Below are 18,833 nucleotides of genomic sequence, written 5' to 3'. Positions count from 1 at the left end.
GGCAAGCTTTGGTTTGCCATAGTCATATGTCCTTTTAAATGTATATTAATATTTTAACTGTTGTTCAAATTGTCTCGGTTTTTCTTCTTCGTATTGTAAAGCACTTTATTCTGCATTTTTGTATAAATATAAATATTTTACTATTATTTATTAAATGTTTATCTACAGTATATAGGCTACAATAAAAGTATACGATCTAATTAGAAAACGCATAGAGTGGGCTAAATACAGGAATCTGAGTGTGTAATATTATACAGCTTATTGTATAATAAATGATACATAATTCACGGTTCCATATGAGTTGGTTATAATGTCTTAAGTGATGTAAATTTATGCATTTAATAAAAGTTATAAACGGCTATCACCATCATCATATCACAGCAACTTTTGGTCATTTATTTATTTAACAATTTTTCAGTCATTTTTACTTCAATTATAAGGGCAGTACATCAATATCATAGTCTCAAAAGTGTGCTCTCAAAAATTAACTCGAAGCTCTGGTCAGTAAAATAGATTTTTCAGAAACTGAAAATACTTTTTGTTTGGAAATGACAAAGTCGGGGCTACGGTATTAGTACATTGGAAATATTCAAACTCTAACCTCAAACCGGACGACTTAACCTCTAGCGCGTTTAATTTGACGACTCACCTTTCCAGCGCTTCGGCACTTTTATTCCTCTGCGTCAGCCAATTTCCCACCTTTACTCTGAAGGCGAGGCCGTGACTTCCGTTTCAACTCTCGCCCCCTTCGGGAGAGTTTGACGGGGCCGACGGCGGCGCATCACAGGACCGTCCCGCGGATGTCGAACGGGCTAATTAAACCGCAGCGCGCGGACGGACGTGGGGGGCCGCACCTGACGAGGGCTGTCCAGTCCCCAACGTTGCGGGAAATGAAATGCGTTTCCCTCCCAATGTCAAGCAAAACCTTGGACGCAAACGCGCGCTGTGCCGAACTCCGTTCAGAAATGTAAACAATGTGTGGCTTCTGTATCAACGCGGTTTTTACACTGTTTACATTCAGTCTCACTGGGGTTTTTTTTTTTTTAACATAAACTCTACATTTTTACAACGGGTAGAACGTGATGGATGGATTGTTCGGGAAAAGCGACCAGTGAGCCCGTGAGCCTCGACCACGTCAATGCACTTATTCATTCAACGAGCCACGAGTCCCGGTTTTGGGTCGATCTCGTCCTGTGACCGTCATGGCCGCGACTTTGTTAATTCATCGGCCGAATCGTCAAACTTGGGCTGTTTCGCCCTCTGTCGGACAGTTTTGCTTTCATCGGTGTTGCCGATGGCAGGTTTCCACTTGAGGGACGCGGAGAAGTGATTCAAGAAAGCTCCCTGTCACATTACCTTGTGACAAGGAGCTCTTAGAATTATAAAGTGATAATTAAGAGTACTCTATGAGCCAAATGCAAAACTAAAAAGAAAAAACGTAGTCACCCGCTTATAGCCAAACTGTAGGCTTTTATTTTGGAATTTTTTTGAAGGGCTCACTGTTGTACACATACAATGTCGTTTGCAACACACGTAACTTCATTTTCAACATCCCATACCTGCTCATTCTGCTGTACATTGACCCAATTTTACATACGGGCAATTTCGCATACCGACTGGACTCTTGCTTGCAAATCCGTAGATGGATTAAATCCAGTTCAGGCAGTAGAGAACCCTAGAGAACGCTAGAGAACCCTACTGGACTCAAAAAAAAAAACATTTAAACCTTACCAGGTCCTCATGGGTCTTCTTTAGCTAAATACTAATGAAGGCTGATTACTTCATGCTGACATTTTAACAAAAAAACATAGAGACTGGTAACACGACCCTCAAGATGTATTGTTAAAAAACTGAGGATGCAAAAACTGTTGTAGGAACCACAAAAAAGAAACAGGTTGATTATATTTAAGAACATTTAAAAGAGGTGACAACACCTTACCAAGTTCATTAGACCCCGCTGACTAGAAACAATGATAAAGTGGGAAAACAATTCAGCAAAATCTGATAAATCTAACCCCAAAATAGGATCAGAAGGTACCATCATAATAATGCTCTGCACATGATATGCAAAAGTGTTGCAGAATTATTAATGTTAGCCATTAACGCATCTACTAATTTATTTGTTCTAAGCTACACACACACACACCCAAAACCTGCCAGTCGGGCCCCACACGCACCACAAGTGTCAGGGCTTTCATTCATGAAAACAGGATCCTGGGCAGTCCCGTGGTTTTGAAACCGCCTCCGCATCATGCCCCTGTTCTTACAGAAATTGTTTTAGTGTCAGAACGAGCAAAATGCCCAAAGACTGTGCCCTGTAGAAAAAAGGGCTTCATAAAATGCAGATTATGATCAGAAGCGGACTGAGTCGGGTAGTGGGCGGGAAAACTCGCTCCGCTGTGCGCAACAGGATGTCACACTTGAGTATTCATGCGAAGTTCGGTATCACTTTAATGTGTGAAGTCTCTCTGTGACACGAGCATTAAGAAGGAGTCCGTGATCATTTCAGCCCCCGTCGCTTGCTGTCATGGGTCCCTGTGTCATTGCAGGCTTGAAGACGCTGCTGGCGTCGGGAAAGGTAAACCACCAGACCCCCCCCCCCCGCCTCTGCCTGTAATGACGCTGCTTCTGTGCTACCCTCGAGAAAAAAACGTCTTGGCACAAGTAGCCTTATAGTATCACTATGCAACTGAGACAGTGAATCGTATCAAACTCTTTTAAAAATAGCAGGTGCAAAGCGGACCCCCTTTTTTTTCTGCCAGCGGTTACCGCCGTCGCACATCAACCTGTCCCCCCCGCGCGCACGTGACCCAGTTTCTCACGCCTCACCGTCTCAGAGAGAGTCATTCGGCGGCGTTTTATGAGTCGAACGGCGGCGGAGCAAAAACCGCCCCGGATGTGAACCGGAAACCACAGGGCCGGCGAGATTTCCCCTCAACACCCTCGTGCTCAGACGGACGGTCTCTCAGCATCTTTAGCACCCGTCAGACCAGGGAGGAATTTTTTTTTCTAAGATATAAGAATAAAATAGAGTGAAAATCAATAATAAGCGGTGGTGGTGGTGTCATGTTTTATAATGTTCTATTATTATTATTATTACAGATTTTAATGTTTTAGCTGGTTAAAGTCAGTCTAATTTGGACTGGTGGGTACAATGCATCATATTTATTAACATCATCATACCGTAGTATGCAAAATCTTAATCTACTAAGTAGCCAGTAAATGTACTTGTGAAATAAAAAGTACATTATTTCACTATTATTTCAAAATTGTACTCAAGCACAGTACTTGAGAAAATTTACTTTCCACCACTGACACTAAGCATCTCCCAAGGCGTAGCTCTATATTTTGTAAACCTTTTCTCTGAACAGAGTGACAGTTAAATAAAATGTCCATGTTGGCATAATATGTGGCAAACGCTGATCTGAACTTTGCAGAAGAGGTCAAACAAGATGGGGAATGTTCGAGCAACGATAAACAAGAATAGAAAAAAAAAAAAAAACAGAATTTCAACAGCAAGAGACGACACCCGTGCACCTATGTACCACATTTCATGTCAATCCACGCCATAGTTACGGAGACATTTTACTCAGAATTAAAAACGTCACCTAAAAAGGGCATCACCAAAGTCAGTAGGTGTTATCCTCTGAGTAACATGAACGTCTGTAAGAAAATTCATAGCGATATTTCCAACTGTTGTGGAACTATTTTAGTCTCCACCAACCGACCAACATTTCCAACCCCTAGAGCCACGCTAGCGTGGTTGAAAACCTATAAATTACCAACTTTTTATGCCAGCAGGTGAAATTTCCTGACCCCATCTACATATTCATTTAGATTTTTTAAATGAACAGCTTTTAATGCTGGATGTCCTTGAAGCAGTTCCTATAAAAAATATTGTGTTAAACTGCAACAATTCTACAATGATTCTCCCCATTTTCACCTGTGCTGTGTTTTTGCTCATCGAAACCTTTAGAAAGGGAAGTAAGTGAACTGTAGGTCATGCCTCTTTTGCGAAGTGTGGGAGGGCTGTGGTTTTGTGCTGGACTGTGCCATTGCATTCGTGATAGGGGGTGATGGGGGTGACATGGTGGTTTCATCAGTCCTGTAAGTTTTTCTGTTTGCTGCTGTTCAGCTTCCTTATTTGCCTGTAAAGTACCATTTCCTCTTCTGCATACTGATGTCGTTCTTCTTCAGGACGTAGCTTCAGATAAATCTGCTCTGTTAGCCCTTCGAAGAAGACCATAAAGATGCAAATCTTTAGGAAGTAATGTGAGTGCAGTTTGTCGCTGGTGCTGACTTGTCTTCAGTTATTGAGACTGACAGTACATTTCTCGTGCCGTGCCGTGGAGCATGTGCAAGACTGCTGAGTACAGAGGGATCGTAGCAGAAGTCGAATCATTTACTGACGTATGGATGTTCTTCAAATTCTTCAAATCTAAGGAAGAACGATTGTGTTGTGATTGTTGGGTCCAATTCCTGTCTGTCTCCAGCTTCAATGCGGCCCTTAACGTACGTGACTGTCGGTGTATGAGAGAGTGAAATGTTGCTTGTAGACGTGACAGCAATGTATGTCTCCGTGTAGTAGCATACACACTGCGTGTGTTTGTTTGGGCGCGTGTGTGTGTTGTGAGCGCCTGCGTGTGTGATGTCGGGAGACACCAGCACCCTGTCCTGGAGGAGCATGTCTCCCACCACCCGGTCAGATTCCTTGGATGCGTCTCCCACGGCAACTGTCACCAGGGACAACATCTTCCCAGTGAAGATCATCAAAGTGTGTTTCCTTAGCAACAGCTCCAACCTGGGCAAGAACTTCAAACTGGTTCGCTGTGAGGAGGGCTGGACTGTCAGGGTATGCTCTACTCTACTCTACTCTTTACTCTAATCTACTACACTATACTCTATTGTACACTACTATTACCTTCCGTAATAATTATTTACTCCATTCTCCTCTGCTCTACTCTAGTTGTACTCTATTACTATTATTAACTGTACTGTACTTTATTGTACTCTAATGTACTATACTGTACTCTACTACCTTCTACTTTACTGTACAGTAAGAACACCACTACTGTTATTTACAGTTTTGTACTCTACTGTCCTCTGACGTACTTTACGGTGCTATGCCACAAACCTAGTGTACTCACTCTTCCCTACAGATGTTCCTTACCATTTTGTACTCTAATGGACTTTACTGTTCTCCGCTACTGCTCTTTACTTGCTGTGCTCTATTGTACAAATGTGCTTTGCCGTCCTCTGCTACACTGTTCTCTACTTTACTCTGCTGTACTCCGCTACACGGCCTTTAGTGTACTGTCCTATACATTTGAATGTTTACCTCATCCATTGTGCTAAGCCGGACTCTGTTGTACTGGTTATGGTGGTCCACTTTACTGTACTCGTCTTTGCTCCTCCGTACTTTACTCAGCTGCATTTTAATGTATTTTCCTGTGCGTGTCTAGACAGAGCCGTGCTCAACTGTACTCCATCGTTCTCCGCTATACTTTACATGTCAACTAGAGCGTATTCCACTACACTCTATCGTACTCCACAGTGCTGTACCCTCCTTTACTGTGACCCCGTGTGCTCAACTTTACTTTAATTGACTCCTATTCTACTGGTATATATCACTGTATTCTGCTATACTTGCTTACACTGCACTCTAAGACAAGAAAATCAGGAAATCCATAAATATATATCCATATGTGTTGCACACGTAAAATCCTCACCTGCTTTTAAAGCATCGTTTTAAATATTTTGGAAATGACTTCTATCCCAGGCTATCATCGATGTGGTGCTGTCCAGCGGCTGTGTGGGTCCAGACATAAAACACAGCCTCTGCTACGGCCTCCTCCTCAAACACCTCAAGTCCTCAGCGATACACTGGCTGCACCCAGACCTGACAGTGTCTGAACTCACCCACCGCTATGAACAGCAGCACCTAGAGGCTGAGTGGAGGTCAGTACTTCTGTCTTTACAGCACGTGTATTTTGAATTTGTCATAGTTTGAGTAATTTACTAGTTAAGAAATTTCTGTAACTCAATCAATGTAAGAAAAAAACAAAAACAAAAAAACAAAACCAAAAGTGTTGGTCTACTTGGAAAAGCTAACTGAGATGTTTGTTTGTTCAGATACGACCTGAGGATCAGATACATCCCGTCAGACTTCATGGAGAAATTCAAAGACGACAGAACCTCTATGCTCTACTTTTACAAGCAGGTCAGTGATGTGCCAGTGTGAGTGTGTGTCTAAGTGTCAGTGTTAATAATGGCTGCAGTTAGTGGAAGGTGTGTGTGTGTGTGTGTGGGCCTGTCCACAGGTACGAAGTGACTACATGCAGCAGTATGCCTCAAAAGTCAGTGATGGGATGGCACTACAGCTTGGTTGTCTGGAGATTAGGTACTGTACAACCACCGCCGCACGCAAAGTCCTAAAAAAAGAAGGATTTTCATCTGTTACTGCTCCAGATTTAGGAAAACAGGACAACAGCTGTGAAAAATCGAATGCTGTTGGTTCATAAATAATAAAATGTTATTGTGTTTGTTTGTTTATTGTGTTCACAGGAGATTCTACAAAGACATGAATCCAAATGGACTGGAGAAAAAGTCCAACTTGGAACTATTAGAGTAAGTCAAGAGTCACCCTTCTCCTCCATTTAGGCTAATGGCAATTTTCCTTTTAAATCAGGCCTCGTGTCCCCGCGAGGTACATGCACTGATGTCAAATGATCTAAGAATTGTTACAGTTATATTTCACTGTAACATGATTTCTCATTCCTGTTTCAACCCACCCTCAAAAAAAAAGAAGAGAAACCCCTGGCACCTGCCAACGCAGCGCACATATCTGTCGAGCCAACTAACCACTGTGCCAGAAAGAGGGAAACTGCATATGGAACAAAGTAAAAACCGGCGTCCTAAAAAAACCTGAAACCCGATGGTCAAAGAGCTACAGTAGAGTAAGCCTGTAGTACACATTCCTGGTTCACATTCAGGAGAGAGAATAAAACCGTAAAGGCCAGCATGGTGATCAGAAATGTGGCTTCGCAGCAAGACGTTCCTGGGTTTGAGTCCCGGCCCTGTCCTGTTGTGGAGTTTGCTTATCTGGCTCTGGTTGTTTTTTGAAAAATTAGACTTATTTCATGGTCTGACTCTCCTCCACTAGGAAGGACGTGGGGCTGGACCTGTTCTTTCCCAGAGAGCTGATTGATAGCATGAAGGTAGGGCGGCGGAGCAGCCGCTTTACATTCAATCGCCTGGTTTGAATGTTTATTCCGTCTGCCTAAAACCCGAATTAATCTTCACGTTGAAGTTACGCGATGTGTTATGAGCTCAGCTAATTCAGCGTGTGCGTGCGTGTCAGCCCAAGCAGTTGCGTCGGCTGATCCAGCAGACGTTTCAGGGCTACTCGACCCTGAAGCAGGACCAGGCCATGGACAGGTTCTTCACCACTGTGGCTCAGTGCTACAGCTACACACAGGAGAGCTTCGCCTGCCAGCTGGTGGTGAGTGTTTGAGAGTCTGATGAAAGCACGCGTTTTCACGAGGCCTGATGACAATGAGATGGCCCTCAAAAACAGATGAGTGGTCATCCCCTGTTCGTTTTCTATGGTAAACGTCGTTTTTGAAGAACTTGCTGTTTCCAAAAAGGTTCTGTTCTCATAAAGTAGAAAATGCCTCTGACCAGTCTGACTTTGACCTGTGACCTTTATATGACAGACCACAGATTTATAGACCGCTGAGTAAAATCTCTCCTCATAACACTGCTGTGGCTTCTCTGCTGTTTGTGTCCCGTTGCTGTGTGTGCACTCTTTGACGCACAAGAATTGCGTTAGAGGGTTTTTAATAAAAGCAAATATTGGCCCCATGTTCATACATTTTATTCTTGTGTGTGTGTGTGTGTGTGTTTGTTTGTCTGTTTCCTGCGACTACAGCACGGCTGGAGTCTAACAATAGACCTGGTCATCGGCCCGGAAGGCATCAGTCAGCATACTGAGAACTCAACCGTGAGCTTAAACTGAATTCCTCCCAGCTTTTCTTAAATGCTTGTTGATGTTGATTTTTTTCGTTTTGTTTTTTGCCATATGTCATATTGTGGAAAGAAACCGTATGCCATACAACACGCGAGACGACAGGATACGCTGAGATGCATAATTACAAACAAGTGTCACAGAATCCCTTTCCCTGTTTATTCTTTCTTTATTTCTAAGTTTTACATCTTAGTCTCTTTTGCAGCCCATCTGTCTGGCTGCGTTCTCTCAGGTGCGCAGTATCTCCTGCTCCGCAGGGAGTGACGGTCGGGCTCTGCTCACTGTGCACATAGAGGGAGAAAAGCAGGTATCGGTGCACTTCCTGGTTTTGCATGTGCTTATTTGCTTTTTTGCTGAAAGTTAGATTAGAAGATAAATACCATTCTCGTGTCTGCACGATAATATGATACTACAGCCAGCAGCCGATTAGCTTTGTTTGTTTAAATACAATTTTTGTTTAATCCTCACAAAAAAAGTGTAAAAAATGAAATGTGTAGTTTGGCAAGGAACTATTTCTCGGACGGTTGCAGTGACTTTCTCTTGAGGATGTTTTTTTTTTTTTTTGATATTTGGACAGGGCCAGGCTAGCTGCCTCCCCCTGCTTCAGACCACTTTGCTTTTCACACATTCACAAATGTGCTCTGGACTGAAGAGTCAGTTGAGGTCAAGGTGCAAAGCTTTTCAAGTTGAAGCAACAATGAAATATCGTGTGTGTTAAACCCCCCCCAGCCGCTGGCAGTGAACACCTCCTCCCTGGCTGTGGCGGAGAACATGGCCGACCTGATTGACGGCTACTGTCGACTGGGCGGCATCTCCGAGAGCTCGCTCATTATCAGACCCAGCAAAGGTACAGTGACAATAATGTGTATACATGGAACGAGAATAATAATCTTGACGGGTCAGAATGTAATGCAATAATGCAACAATCTCAGTCTGAAGATATTAAACAGTCCAGCAGTTTTCACATTGGCTACATAGACCCCGGCCAGTTCTATTTTTTAACAACCTGTGATTTACTTTTGTACTTTTGGCTTTTATTTTCCACGGCTTATGGTGACGTTAAACACCGAATTCACAGGATTTCAGGTGCATTCCCTTTCTTTTTCACCTCAAATAACTGGTTTAAATGATACAATTAAGCTAAGGCCTTTTATTAAAAACTGTTTGTTGTCATGTTGCTCACCCTGTTGGACCCCTGTCGAGCTGTGTGGCAATGAGGCTGCGTCCTCATTTTACTCACTATTTTTCAACAATGAAAACAGAGCCTAATATGTTACAGCTGGTAGGAAAACCTGAAATCTTCCTTTTGAGTTTTCTAAGCCTTTGACATAAAATCGCAACTAGACCGAAACTCTGGTTCTTACAGGGAGAGACACAAGACTGAAACTTCCTGACATCCCCAAACAGTAAGTGTGATGAATCATACTGGAAAGTAAAGTTTCTTAAATGCTGCTAAAAAAATGACACACTCAGACTTGTTTTTTCCATTGTAGTGGTAAATTGCCGGAAACATTGCTGTAGCTTTTGAGTTTTTTTGTTTTTTTACACATCTTCCTCCTCCTTTAAGTTCTGGTTATCTATTCATATTTCTGCCTCTGCTTGACCAAAAGGTCATTGGCTGCTTGCTTTAAAGAATAAATGTTTTCTCTCTCTCTTCCAGTGGTGGTCCCAGTGGTCCTGATAGAGGTTTGAGTAAGACTAATGACTAATTTATAAAGTCACTGATATCATAATATTGATTCTGTTTAAATTTGAGCTGTGTACCCACTCTGCTTACATCAGTTTTTTTTACATTCTGCTGAGCAGTAATTGACATGGACTAACCAACAATGATTCATGTTCTTTTTTTTGTTTTGGTGGTGGCCTTACGCAGAAGTACGAATGCAAAGCAAACACTTTTAATTTCAACTTTTTTCTTTAACTTCAGGCTCTGATATTTATGCTGAGATTCCAGACGGCACAGCAGACTCTGGGGGTGAGTAGTGTTTGACTTAAAATTTTAAGAAATTTCACCATTTGTGTTATTTTGATCGTCGATGGTGGAGATAATGAAAAGAAAAAAACTTTAAGAGCAGGCCGATCTTAACTAAATCAGCTCCTTCCGGGTGCTTGTTGCTTCCTTGAAAAAGAAATATGATGAAAAACATTACAACATAGGCCAAATTCAGAAGAAAAAAAGAATTTTTTAAGGAACGGCGGTGGAAGGCTAACATTTTCAAAACTACACTCAAGAATTACCCTTTACTGAACCAACACCTCTGACACAGCCACGAAAAGTATGAAATTGTGCAACAATGCTGTCATGTTTCATTTCAATTTTACATGTGTTTTCCTTCCTACACTTAAACAACATGTAGTTTCCCTTTTTTTTTTTTTTTTGTTGTTAGTGTTAACATGCTTTTATTTCTGCCATGCCTCTCAACGAGTTTCAGTTTCAACCTAAACACATGACTGGTTCTACATTAGGGTGGAGCTAAGATAGCCTTCTATAGTGGTTTGAACACCGACATCTGAGCTCTTTCTTCCCCAAAGTTCCTGCAGAGGTTTTTAGCATGTAACTCCCCTGCATTTCCTAATCCTTCAAGGCCTTTGTTTACTTGAGGTACCTGAATGCAGCACAATAATGTGAAAAGGAGCACAGGTGGTATTAAAGTGGTGATTTTGAAAGACAAAAACACCCATTTAAAACTTTAATTTCAGTTTTCCAAACATTAATTTGCCTGTATAGATAAAAGTTTCATCAAAAACATCGATACATTATAGAAATATTTGTATCTCTCCGTTTTTCTTAATGTGTATGTGTCCAGACAAACACAGGATATCCAGAAATGACGTTGTTGTGGGTCGGATCTTAGGTGAGGGATTCTTCGGAGAGGTTCATGATGGAGTGTATAAAAGCCCAGTGAGTTCATCTATTGTCGCCATATCAGCACAGTTCACTACCAAATATCACACTGAGAATAAAAGTAATGCTAAATAATGCTAAAATCTGAATGAACCCGTGACAATGCACCGTCACGGTGAATGTAACGCATGTGTGAATGTGTGTTTGCAGACAGGGGAGAGGATCCGTGTGGCTATCAAAACATGTAAGGACTGTTCAGCTGACGTAAAGGAGAAATTTCTCAGTGAAGCTGGTGAGTACGAGGCTGTTGCAGTGATTATTTCCTTTCGAAACAATTTATTGGTGCACATTCAGCTCTCACAGTTTTTGCAAAGCAACTGTAAAGCCTGCCAGATCTTCGTAAAACAGGAAATGTAAAACTTTTCCTTCACTAGTTACAGGTTAAATCCCTTTAGTAGCATCATTTTATACACATGAAAATACGACTGATCGTTTCTTTAGTCACAGAAAACATAAAAGAGAAACAAGAAATATAAAAACCAAAGTGTAAGAATAGAAGAGTGGAGCATCTGAGTTTGGAACATTTCAGGGTTTTGCATGTTTCATCAGGCAAAACATTGCTGTAGTTGACTTCCTGTTGCGCGGTCGTGTGCGTGGTTGTGGCTTAGTGAAAAAGTTCAGACTGGAGGCAACGGCAGCCTCAGCATGAGACACAAGAGACATATGTCTCCAGAGCTGACTGACAAAGTGCGGGTGTAGAAAACAAATGAGCGATTTCGAGAAACTGTGTTAAAAAAGCTGCATTCATTGATGCTATTTTTTATACTCTCAGAGGGGCGTAAACACAACACCTGATATATTATCAATATGCAAAGAGTCAGCAAACAATTGACAGTTTGTACATCCACATTCAGTTGTCACAGAGCAACAATAGCATTCATTTGGATTCTGATGAATATAAGTCCAATGTTTAGTCTCTGTTTCGCTCTGTTTTGGCCTCCACCAACTGCTGAGGGAAACGTGCGGCTCTTTAGTTGTTTTTTTACTCCGCTAATAAAATGCCAAGAAACACTGAAAATAAAGCTTCAAACAGCAAGCACGACTTGTGTCTTCAAATGCCTGCTCTTCGGCAGTCTGCCTCTTTCTTTCTCCGGTATCAATAAATCCTCAAAATGTGATATTTGATTGATCAGAGGTGTATTGCTCTGTCTATTGCAGGCTTGATGAAAAATCTTTATCATCCCCACATTGTGCGTCTCATCGGAGTCATTGAGGTCGATCCTGTCTGGATTGTCATGGAGCTGTATGAACATGGAGAGGTTTGTGTTTGTGTTTCTATGTGTATTAATAAACGAGTATGTTGCGTAACTAACACATTGGGAAGTTTTAATCTCAAGATGAGTGTGAATGCAACTTATTCCGTATGTCGTAGAAAGCAGATGTTTTTGTTTCCCTGACAGCTGGGGAGCTATCTCGTGGAGGAGCAGTACATCGTGACCGGACCAACGTTAATCCTGTACTGTCTGCAAATCTGCAAAGCCTTGGCTTACCTGGAGGGACTCAACATGGTGCACAGGTAACAAAGCCTTGTGTATCGGTGACAGGTTTCCTTTAGGAAAAAACCAACAAACATAAAAACAGGCAGAGAGGGCATTTGACATGCAGATGAAAATGAGCTTTGTATTTGTTAAAAGACCATTTCTCTCCAGGTGCACTGGCCTTGTTATTCTGCTTAAATGTGAAGCGTCTGCAGATATTTACTGAGATACTTAATATTCGACCTCATTATATGTATGAGATTTTATTTTGGTGTGAACTGTTTCTTTTTTCTTAGTCTCATCATTTGGCTCCTGTCTGGTTTCTGTTCTGTCTGTGTGCTGTAGAGATATAGCGGTGAGAAATGTCTTGGTGGCGTCGCCTGAGTGTGTCAAGCTCGGCGACTTTGGCCTGTCTCGCTACATTGACGAACATGAGTATTATAAAGGTACACACACACACACACACACACACTTAGACACAAATGTCTGTGGTTAACATTTCAGAGAACTACAGTGTAGAGGAAACTATTTCACGTGTATCAAAACTTGCCTCTTCTTTCCTTTTTTTAGAGATAGAAGTTCATTTTGGGCACAATTTAACTTTAGCATGCATGCACAGTACTTCAGTCTTTATAGAACCAAAGATAAGTCTCCACGTCTATTTCTCATGAAATATCTCTCTTTCATGTGCAGCCTCGGTGAGTCGATTACCCATCAAATGGATGGCACCTGAATCCATCAACTTCAGACGCTTCACCACAGCCAGTGATGTCTGGATGTTTGGTGAGGAACACACTCTTCGACACGCACGTGCAGATTTTCATCGCCTCTCTTCTGGTGTCTGAACGCAAACAAAAAAACGTGCACTCAACACACTGTGTGCTTTTCACTTAGACCAGCTCAGAGGAGTTGAATCATAATTCTAGAGGCTGGGAGTTGTGGTGGATTGCATTATACTGGGATGTGCTTCCAGTATTTTGTTCCTTACATGTATGTAAATATGGAGGATGAACTGTGCCCCCAGAGTTACTGTAGAATATAGATTGTATATCACAGACTGTAGGGGGTTTTGCAGTGTCGGATAAAATAATAAACTTTGAAAAGCATGTATAAAGTGATTCATGAAATTGAAATGAAATGATAGATTAAAAAACTCAGCAAAAAGGTAATTGAAAATTAATTAGGGCTGGCGATACTGTGACAATGTGCTCTAACATAAGCTGCACACGTCATCATGCGATACGACTTTTGTCTTGAGACATGTAGCTTTAGCTTCTGTCTTTTAGTGCTATTCCTGTAGCCTTTAAGTGCGCATTTAAGACCCTAGACTTGTTCTCATTGCGGAATGAGTGAGACGTAAACATTTAAAAATGAGCTTTTTCCAGCCATGTCACAGAAAAACTAATATGAGGTAGCTACAAAATCAGCAGTTGTCGGCTGGAGATCACAACCCTGCCTTTGTTTACCTCCTTGCGAAATCACAAACCCATTGTTGCAAAAATTATCAAGAATTAGGGTGAGTCATTCTGATGGCACATGCCAGACTCAATAAGCAAATGAAGGAAGATAAAACATCTTTTCAGTGTGATACAAGACAATACAGCTGGTGTGTGTGTGTGTGTGTGTGTGTGTGTGTGTCTGTTCAACCAGGTGTGTGTGTGTGGGAGATCTTCTCAATGGCCCAGCAGCCGTTCTTCTGGCTGGAGAACGGGCAGGTGATCAACCAGCTGGAGTCTGGAGTTCGCCTCCCCAAACCGCAGCGCTGTCCGCCCACCGTCTACTCCCTGCTCGCCCGCTGCTGGGCCTACGAGCCGGACGCCCGGCCCAGCTTCAGCCAGCTCGTCTGCTCCTTCAGGTACACACTCACACGCCTGCACACACACGTATTATTTCTCATTTCTCTTCCCACTTCAGAGTTTTTTTTCCTTCATCTTTTAACACCTGCGAGTACTTTTATGAGATAATACCACACTCATAATTCATTCACTTAGCAACTAAGATTTTAAAGGTTGAGTTTGGAAAGTTTTGAAAACGTTTTGATTGTGAAACTGTCCCCCACCAGACTGGGTGGTGATGGAGAGTAACTGAAAAATCCAACCTCACCTTTGAAGACCATGAGAAATCGAGATATGATTTTATGAATAGTAAATGTTATTTTCCCTTATAAATTTGACACTAGGCGACCATTACACATACTCACTGATGTGTGTGTATTTGATAGTGAGATCCACAGGATGGAGATGGAGCAGGAGCAGGATGTGAAGCCAGACTGGTCACGCCCCATCCTACAAGCCTTTAACTCCAACCACACAGACCCTCCACCTAAGGTACTACACGCACCATGCAAACTGTCCCTGCACCTGCAGTCAGATAAGCTTGGGTGTGAAATTCAAAATGGTCAGGCCTGTTGGGTAAAAGACCAGATACAATCTTGTGGTGTCACAGAAAGTTTTAAATGTCGCGTAAAACTGCGGCCTTGACTCTGCGGTTGCGTTACAAATCTTCTGCAGCCACCAGAGCTAAGTGTGAAAATTCCTGCAGACTTTTAATGTGGACCCTGAGGGGGATCCAAACGAACAGTAATGAATACGGCTGGCAACCTCCAGTATGACAACTAGAGGCTGTGGTTTTTTGTTTTTTTTTCACCTGGCAGCCCTTTAATACATGACTCATCCTCTCTTTCTCTCTCTCACCAGCCATCCAGAGCACAAGGCGGCACCCTTTACCGGACCACACACACACAGGTCTCCAAACACACACACGCAAAGTGACATGCTCATAGACATGAATATACTATAGCGTGCACTCACATGTACATGCAGTGTATTTCCTGGCTGACCGAATTTAGTTCAAACTGAGCCATTTCAATCCCCTGCTGTGACAAATTCAAAAAATATAATGCTGAAAATGATATAGTAAAGATGCTGCTATGGGTTTGCTTTATATAACATACAACACAATAACCAAAGTTCCCAGATTATATCAAGACATGAGAGGGAAGTTTGCTATTGAGTCATGTTCTGCAAAGGCAGCTGTAGTAGAGGTTTTTAGGTCAGACTGTAAAAACTTAGCTTAGTTGAGCAATGAAATGGAGGTAAACTGCCTGAACTCGTGACTTGAGTGTGAGTTCAGACTTGAAGGGGAAAAAGTCAGTTTTAAAAAGCAAATTCATTTCGTAGAAAATGAGTAAAGGCTGCACAAACCACAAAAATGATATGAATACAAACCCCTAAGTTATACTGCCATATTTCAAACTAAGCAAAAAACAGGTACATTTAAATTGGTACATTTAAAGGATGTGTGTGTGTGTGTGTGTGTGTGTGTGTGTGTGTGTGTGTAGGCAACAGAGAGGGACAGCAGGCCAGTGTGGGAGAAGGAGAGAGCGCAAGTGGAGAACACGTTACAAAGACAGAGAAGAGAGATGCTGATGGATAAACAGTGGCTGGAGCAGGAGGAAAAACAACTGGTAAGAGATCACGGGCACACACACACACACACACACACACTCTAGCGTCAGATGTCAGAGTAGAGCGTGCCTTTCACTGCTGAACACATGGAGAAGTAGTGTGCGGCCTTAAGGGTGTGACAGAAGGATGGCCGAGAGAGAGTGAGATGTCCGATATGGGGAAGATCTTTGGCAAGCACATGATGTGTCTGACTAGATGTTATGAAATATGAGTTGTGAGTGTTTACAGGCTCAGACTGCCATGGGGGGGGCTGCCATGACCAAACCGGGACTCCACGTGTCATTACACATTACAATACCGAAACCTCCTGACATGTCACGCAGACGCAACCACTGATCCTTTTGTGTTTCCCTGTAGGATCCTGTCGTCCGACTGGATTCGCAATTCAAGGTTCGTCGTCTTCTTTTTACTTCCTCTTGTGTAAATCTGAGTGCCGTGTGAGTCCCTTTTTTTGGCCCCTAGGTGGCGGAAGCACACCTGGAAATACGCAGTATGCCAGATGTTGGCCTTATAACTGTGGGTTTGGTCGATCCACCCCTGAGAAAAATTCCCCGCTACTTGTTAACTTTGGTTTTCTGCCTCTTTTAACGTACAATGTCAACACACAACACACACACACACACACACACACACACACACACTTATTCGATATTTAAAGCACTCTGCAAGATTTTCATGGTACAAATAACCAGTGTTGTCACACGAGTGGGACTGCAGTAGGTAACCCAGTCTACCTGAGACAGTATGGAGCTTGTGCGGGTGATTTCTTGTCCACACAGTGGCAGTAACGAATAAAGACTTCATCACCGATGGTGCATACATGTCTTTAAATGTTTGAATTTCCCCAGTAATGTAAAGGAAATTGACAGTAACAGCCTGCCCTGAAGTTTGGTAACAGAAACCTTTTTAGGCCAATTCACGTTTTCTTCTCTGTCTTTGCAGCCTCCTGAAAAAAGCCCAGAAAACGGTGAGTCCATTCCAAGGGACCCCACTTCATCCGGTAGCCCACCTCAAACAAGCTTTGATTTTTTTTTTTTTCTTCCTAACCCGTTTACACTCGCGATGTCCGAGCCCCGAAGCTCCCTCCGGTGTTGGACACTCCCCTGGAAAAGAAAGTAGGGTGCGCGCGAAAAGTAGAGCCTCTGCCCAACTTACCGGAGTGTGTGAATAGAGACGCGCTGCGCGAATGCGTCCGGGAGATTGACTGCAGCGCGGAGGTGGCACGTACACCAGTAACAATATATGACGAGACAGAGAATGGATGTGAAATGTGAGACGTTAAAGAGCAGACTTCACCGGATATTGTATGAGAAGTGCGGGAAACGTTATTGCGCCATCTAGACGGCGTCATATTTATGTACAGAAAATGTGAATGTGTGTGTGTGTGTGTGTGTGTGTGTGTGTGTGTGTGTGTGTGTGTAAAATGAGCAGACATGCAGCTTTTTCTCTGTGTGTGTGTGTGTGTGTGTGTCAGGTCCTCCAGATAAGCCCCCAACGCCTCCTCCAGTCGCACAGGTAAAAAAAAAAAAAGAAAGAAAAATCTTGAGAAAACACAATCAAAGCTGTAAATACGACTAAAAAACTGGATGTTTCGTCCAGCTGGCTTTTTTTTTTTTTTTTTTTAAGCACTGAAGTGTAGCTTTATTTGTCGCACGCGGTCACGGGAAACTGAGGCAGTGGTGTCGCTTTGCAATCGCAGCCTCGTCCCACGGCCGAGCTGGACCGATCGGGGGATCAGGTGTACACCGGCGTCATGCTGATGGTGAAGCAGGTGGTCCAGCTGAAGAACGACGTCGGCCACCTGCCCGCCGCCGAGTACCCCAACGCTGTCAAGGTAGGTCCCCTTCCGCGCGCGGTCTGCGAGGGGACCGCCGCTGCATCTCTATCTCTTCTTTTCCTCCTCGATCATTTACCTCTCCCACCTCGTCCACCCTCAGACGGTGGGCGTCACTCTCCGCGGCCTGATTCGCAGCGTTGATGAGATCCTGCCCTCGCTGCACAGCTCTGTCACCGCCGAGGTAGGTGCACCGCCCATCGTTTGATTTATCCGCGTCGGTGCAGGATTTCACATTACAGCGCATCACTAGCAGTTTATTTTTTGTTTTTTTTTTCAGAAGATTTTCGGAGAAGCTCTTGATGCAGGGGGTTTAGCTGGTTTACTTTTGGGTGCTTGCGGACTGAAAAAAAATCACTTTAAACTATTCTGCTGCCGTTGAAATCCGGGATTTTTATTGGGTAAAAATCTACTAAAAACCAAAAACCAGGAGACCTTTTACATAAATGCATCGAAATAACCGCACATTACATTTCAAGAACACAGCATTTAAGTACCTGAATTCTGCACAGACCGACTCTCGTCTGTGTAACTTCTCCAACTCTTGTCATTACGGAGAAACTGAGGCCTGACCGCACCGTGTCACGTGATCGTCTCTCCACTCTCCGTCCCAGATCGAGGGCACCAAGAAGCTGCTGAACAAGGACCTGGGGGAGCTGATCGGCAAGATGCGCCTGGCCCAGCAGAACCTCGTGACGACCCTGAGGGAGGAGTGCCAGCGGCAGATGCTGGCGGCCGCGCACACCCTCGCGCTCGACTCCAAAAATCTGCTGGACGCCGTGGACCAGGCTCGGGTCAGGGCCAACCTGGCCAAGCCCAGCACCGACGCGCAGGGCGCGGGGGGAGGAGGGGGAGGAGGGGAGAGCGCCGCAGGGCACCCCTGATTGAAGTGGACTGTTTTTTGTTTTGTTTTTTCAAACAAGGACGCGGAGTTTTAATTGGGTTTAACAAAAAAAAAAAAAAAAAAGCCGCTGCTCCAGGATTCATGCTAAATAAACGATATCATAATATATTAGTATTTTGTCCTAAAGAAAATCAGTCACGGTAAGGTGAAGGTGAACAAATCCAACTACCACAATGTATAAAAGCAATAACATTTGTACTGTTTATTCTTTATTTTTAC

At 43.1% G+C, this 18,833-nt stretch overlaps 1 protein-coding gene across 1 annotated transcript; it reads left to right on the top strand.

The window, feature by feature from the left end:
• The first annotated feature begins 4,085 nt into the window (after positions 1-4,085).
• Positions 4,086-18,594, top strand: LOC120798377 (protein-tyrosine kinase 2-beta-like). Its single transcript, XM_040142630.1, has 29 exons — positions 4,086-4,852; positions 5,780-5,958; positions 6,133-6,220; positions 6,321-6,400; positions 6,565-6,627; positions 7,163-7,217; positions 7,361-7,501; positions 7,931-8,002; positions 8,232-8,333; positions 8,756-8,873; positions 9,393-9,432; positions 9,687-9,718; positions 9,954-10,001; positions 10,834-10,928; positions 11,082-11,163; positions 12,090-12,190; positions 12,332-12,447; positions 12,755-12,855; positions 13,103-13,192; positions 14,060-14,264; positions 14,631-14,736; positions 15,106-15,153; positions 15,750-15,875; positions 16,234-16,266; positions 16,819-16,843; positions 17,351-17,391; positions 17,576-17,710; positions 17,814-17,894; positions 18,325-18,594. Exons 1-29 carry the CDS (start codon positions 4,649-4,651, stop codon positions 18,592-18,594), a joined length of 2,877 nt encoding a protein of 958 aa, XP_039998564.1. The 5' UTR covers positions 4,086-4,648.
• The last annotated feature ends 239 nt before the right edge of the window (positions 18,595-18,833 follow it).

The sequence above is a fragment of the Xiphias gladius genome, chromosome 13 (assembly GCF_016859285.1).
Source record: "Xiphias gladius isolate SHS-SW01 ecotype Sanya breed wild chromosome 13, ASM1685928v1, whole genome shotgun sequence".
Taxonomy (NCBI): domain Eukaryota; kingdom Metazoa; phylum Chordata; class Actinopteri; order Istiophoriformes; family Xiphiidae; genus Xiphias; species Xiphias gladius.
This window is presented reverse-complemented; position numbering and strand designations above follow the sequence as displayed.

What these genes read in the sequence shown, in the direction of transcription:
- LOC120798377 (XM_040142630.1), top strand. Translation starts at nt 4,649, where the DNA reads ATGTCGGGAGACACCAGCACCCTGTCCTGGAGGAGCATGTCTCCCACC. An exon ending in CATTATCAGACCCAGCAAAG is followed by an intron (nt 8,874 to 9,392) that starts GTACAGTGACAA and finishes TGGTTCTTACAG; the next exon opens with GGAGAGACACAAGACTGAAA. An exon ending in ACACAGACCCTCCACCTAAG is followed by an intron (nt 14,737 to 15,105) that starts GTACTACACGCA and finishes CTCTCTCACCAG; the next exon opens with CCATCCAGAGCACAAGGCGG.